At 39.4% G+C, this 5,154-nt stretch overlaps 1 protein-coding gene across 2 annotated transcripts in view; it reads left to right on the top strand.

The window, feature by feature from the left end:
* TBCCD1 (TBCC domain containing 1) overlaps window positions 1-5,154 on the top strand; it is a 27,357-nt gene that overhangs the window by 20,639 nt on the left and 1,564 nt on the right. For both annotated transcript variants that reach the window (XM_010853892.1, XM_010853891.1), the window contains exon 7: window positions 2,368-2,518. In XM_010853892.1, the coding sequence (XP_010852194.1) occupies window positions 2,368-2,497 (130 nt within the window). In that variant the 3' untranslated portion in view covers window positions 2,498-2,518. The remainder of the gene's footprint in view (window positions 1-2,367; window positions 2,519-5,154) is intronic.

The following is a 5,154-nucleotide window of genomic DNA, read 5'->3' as shown; positions in this document are numbered from 1 at the left end:
TATTACTTTGTCAACAAAGGTCCATGTAGTCAAGGCTATGGTTTTTCCAGTAGTCATGTGTGGATGTGAGAGTTGGACTATAAAGAAAGCTGAGCGTAGAAGAATTGATGCTTTTGAACTGTGGTGTTGGAGAAGACTCTTTGAGAGTCCCTTGGACTGCAAGGAGATCCAACCAGTCCGTCCTAAAGGAAATCAGTCCTGGGTGTTCATTGGAAGGACTGATGCGGAAGCTGAAACTCCAATATTTTGGCCACCTGATGTGAAGAGCTGACTCGTGTGAAAAGACCCTGATATTGGGAAAGATTGAAGGCAGGAGAAGGGAACGACAGAAGATGAGATGGTTAGATGGCATCACCAACTCAATGGACATGAGTTTGGGTAAACTCTGGGAGTTGGTGATGGACAGGGAGGCCTGGTTCATGGGGTTGCAAAGAGTCAGACACGACTGAGTGACTGAGCTGAACTGAACAATTCCTTATCATGGATGAGGAAATTAAGGAACAGAAAAATTTAAGTAATTTACCCATAGTCACACAGGAGTCAGGATTTGCATCTAGTCAGCCTGGTTCCAGAACCTAGGTTCTTAGTGTCTCTACTGTTTTCTATGAACTATTATCATATGTAATATAATCATTATAATGATGCGATATAAAAGTGGATCATTGGAAAAACATTCTTTTAAAGCAATGCTGTTGTTTGGATGCTGCTGGTATTTAGATGCCTAGATCTTCCCACACGTACAGAAAACTTATACACATGTGCAGAATCTGGAATGTAGTAAGGCACTTAATACATGTTAACTGTGAGTTATAGTGTATTCAAGTGGTAAGATCCTTGATAACACTAGAAACAAGGAAAAGCACACAATTTCACCTTGGGAACATGGAAAGACAGGAATTGTTTGCTAATTTGAAAGGAAACTCCAAACATCATCCTTTTAAAGTGATTAGGTTATATAATTTCCTTACTGTGGTCCCTGTCATGAGTCCCCGTCATACTTGAAATAAAATGCAATATAAAACCTTCGTGGTACCTACCAGGCCCTTTCTGCCTCATTTTTCTCCCATTCTTTTCCTTATTCACTGTCCTCCCACCATACTATGATCTTACTTACTCATTGCCATCCAGCCATACTCCACCAGGAATGTATCTGTAGAATAAAGTTGGATATCATTACTTATTGCAAGGAGGGAAATAATTAGTTACATCTCCATAAAAGCATGTTTAAAAGAACTGATCATTGCATTTTGGGTGTGATAGATGATTTGAGGGAGGGTCTTGTTGTGAGTTGGATGCAATCTGGAAGTGAGGGTGATTCTGTGATTTGGTATTATAACAATTTTTATATTAAAGAAAGGAATAAAAGGGATAAAAATGTAATTGTAAAGAAACAGCAGTCACTCATTAGCCAGGAAAGGGTAATGCTCAGTCATTTTTGTGGTTTGGATCACAAAATGTTTTTGTTTTTCACCCAGACCTGAGATATGATTTTGGAGTGGTTTTGTTTTTGTGTTGATCTAGCATCCCACAATGATCTTGTCTGCTACAGGTGTGCTGTAGGATTATTTATGTTTAACAGAAGAGCACCACAGCCAGGCCAGATCCAGACTACACCTAGGCCTAGCTAAGCCTAGGTGCTAAGCCAACTCGTGGCTGTCAGGAGTGTCTCTTCTCTTGCTTATCCTGAACGTGTTAAATATTCTTTCACTTTTGAGCCTTTGCAGTTTTTGTGCCCTCTGCCTGGAATGTTCTTCTCCAGATATTTATTTTGCTTAATCCACCACTTCATTCAGATTTCTGCCTAAGTGTGATCTTAGGTGTCTCCTATCCCTCCTTTCTAAATTAGCATTCCCAATACTCTCAATTTCCCTACTGTGCTCTGTTTTTCTAACTACTTAAGTTCACACACACACACACACAGACACATGTTATTTATTACCTATATTCCCTACTAGAATATGCAGTTCACAAGCAGCACAGACTACATAGATCACAATGGGAACCACTCCCTCTGGAGTCTTGTGGTGCAGAGCTGCCTGGACAGAGGCCATTTCTCTTTTCTTTACACGTCTTATCAGTCAGAACACTACCCAGCATCACTGGTCCTCAGTAAATATCTGTTGAGTGAATAATCACAGTAGAACAAAATATATAATTACTGACAAGTTTTTACAAAGAATTGTATTTGACCATTTTTTTTTTTTTTTTTGGTGGTGGTGGTGGTGATGTAGTATGTAGCACTGAACAAAGCAGTCATTCAGAGAGAACAAATGAATAACTAGAAATAATTTAAAATTTATCCTATTAAAGCATTTTATAACCACTTGGTATAAAATTAATGGGAGTGCATTGTTTTTGCCGTTTTAGGGATCAAAGGAAGCAGTTTCAGGTACTTGTGGAAAACAAGTTTTATGAGTGGTTGATTAATACAGGACACCGTCAGCAGCTGGACAGCCTTGTGCCTCCTGCAGCAGGCTCCAAACAAGCAGCAGGATAAGGCTTCCTCATCGAAACACTGGTGGGTATTTACAATGGCGACCACGTAAATTATTTGGAGGAAATCTTATGTGTGCCCTCCCCCCAAAAAAAACCACACAGACTGTTACGTTACCAACCATTGCTATTTTTTTCCACTGCTCCCACCAGCATATACAGAATTTTAAATGCCCATATTTATGACATTTTATACTGAGAAGACCAACCAGAATATTCAGAACCTATAGCGTTATCAGCAAATAGAATAGCCAAATTTGTCTTTTTTGTCTCTTGCCTGGCACAGTCCAAAGGTGTTCGGTACTTCCCTGTATATGGCTTTAAGGTTTACTCTTTCTAACACATTTCACCTCTGTCCTGTAAACCCACATACTAGTCATTTAATTTAGCTAGTCTTTGTTAATTGTGCATTAATAAATAACTAGAATTAATCCAAATGAAGGTTTGAATACTAAACTCTAGGAAACCTGCAGATTCAATAGAAGAGGACATAGATACAGACACATTTACTGGAAGTTGTTTAATCCAAATACATAGTATTTTTTTCTAATAGAAATTAGCTTATTTTGCTATTTGAAAGTATCTTTAAAGACTCACAATAGAAAAACACAAAGGACATAAGTAGGTAGTTCACAGAAAGATACTTATAAAGATGCTCACTTTCACCTAAAATTAGAAATGTAAGATACTATTTTTCATCTATCACCTTGGCATAGGTCAAAAACGTAATTTACAACACTAAGACATTTCACTTACCACTGAGCAAAGTAAATTTGTGCAACCTTTTTGGAGGATAGTTTGACAAAATCAGAATTAAAAATGCACACATTCTTTGACTTTGTAATTTCACATCTTAGATTTAGCTTACAGATATGTAAAGATCTGTTTAAAAGAAATGTTCGTTGTAGCATTATTTGAAATAGCTGTAGGCTGGAAACAAGCCAAATGTTTCTCAGTAGAGGGCTGGTGCCTATGAACCAGTTCGTTCATGCTTGGAGTGCATCTTTAAGAAGAGTGGAGTATGTCTACAGGGGTTCACCTTGAACGATCTGTGGTGGAGTGAAAGTAAAAGGGGAGAAGGGGAGTAAAATGTTGCCTTGTGTGTTTGAGAAAAAAAAGGAGGGATAATCCCACATATTTATATACTAATTATATGCTTTTAAAATTTCTGAAAAGTTATAAAGAAATTGTTAAGAGTGTTTGAGGAATGAGACTGGATGTCTAGGGTAGGAGAAAACTTATTCTTAATTTTTATTGAGATATAATTCACATACCATAAAACTCACTTTTTAAAGTGAAGAATTCACCAGCTTTGATTATATTCACAAGTTTGTACAACCATCACCATGAACAAATCCAGAACATTTTCATCACCCTAGAAATAAAGCCCATATACATTGATAGTCAGGCCCAAATCCTCCAACTCTGATATCTCCTCTGCCCCGTGTTCCCGGGCAATCTCTAACCTGCTCTTTGTCACTTGCCTTGTCAGTTTTGGACATTTCAGGTATTGATAAGTGGAATCATGCAACATGTGGCGTTTGTGTCTGGCTTCTTTCACTTAGCATAATGTTTTTAAGGTTTATCTGTGTTATAGCATGTGACAGTATTCCTTTTTATGGTTGGATACTGTTCTGTTCAGAGAAGGCAATGGCACCCCACTCCAGTACTCTTGCCTGGAAAATCCCATGGATGGAGGAGCCTGGTGGGCTGCAGTCCATGGGGTCACTAAGAGTCGGACACAACTGACCGACTTCCCTTTCACTTTTCACTTTCATGCATTGGAGAAGGAAATGGCAACCCACTCCAGTGTTCTTGCCTGGAGAATCCCAGGGACGGGGGAGCCTGGTGGGCTGCCATCCATGGGGTCGCACAGAGTCAGACACGACTGAAGCGGCTTAGCAGCAGCAGCAGCACTCTTCCACTGGGGCTTCCCTGGTGGCTCAGTGGCAAAGAAACCACCTGCTGTGCAGGAGACATGGGAGACATGGGTGTGATCCCTGGGTCAGAAAGATCCCCTAGAGAAGGAAATGGCAACCCACTCCAGTATTCTTGCCTGGGAAATCCCATGGACAGAGGAGCCTGGTGAGCTACAATCCATGGGGTTGCAAAAGAGTCAGACACGACTTAGCAACTAAACAACAACTATTAATATTCCATTATATGGATATACCACACTTTATCTGTTCATCAGTTGATAGACATTTGAGTTGCTTCCACTTGTTAGCTGTTGTGAATAATGCTGCTATATGTACTTTCTTGTATAAATTTTTGTATAGAGATATGTTTTTATTTATCTTCAGTATACAATACAGAGGAGTAGAATTGAAAGGCCATATGTTTAATTTTTTGAGGAACTGCTGAACTGTTTTCCAAAGCTGGGTAGCATATTCTTTACTGTTTATACATTGTTTATATTTTCAGTATGTATTACTTTTTATGAAAAAAGAATTTTACAATACTTCAGTTGCTCAGTCATGTCTGACTCTTTGCAACCCCATGGACTGCAGCACGCCAGGCTTCCCTGTCCATCACCAACTCCCAGAGCTCGCTCAAACTCACATCCATTGAGTCAGTGATGCCATCCAACCATCTCATCCTCTCTTGTCCCCTTCTCCTCCTGCCTTCAATCTTTCCCAGCATCAGGGTCTTTTCCAGTGA

This window comes from Bison bison, unplaced genomic scaffold, assembly GCF_000754665.1.
Source record: "Bison bison bison isolate TAMUID 2011002044 unplaced genomic scaffold, Bison_UMD1.0 scf7180017864333, whole genome shotgun sequence".
In the NCBI taxonomy this organism is placed as follows: Eukaryota; Metazoa; Chordata; class Mammalia; order Artiodactyla; family Bovidae; genus Bison; species Bison bison.
Note: the sequence above shows the minus strand (reverse complement) of the source record. Positions and strands in the feature narration are given on the sequence as shown.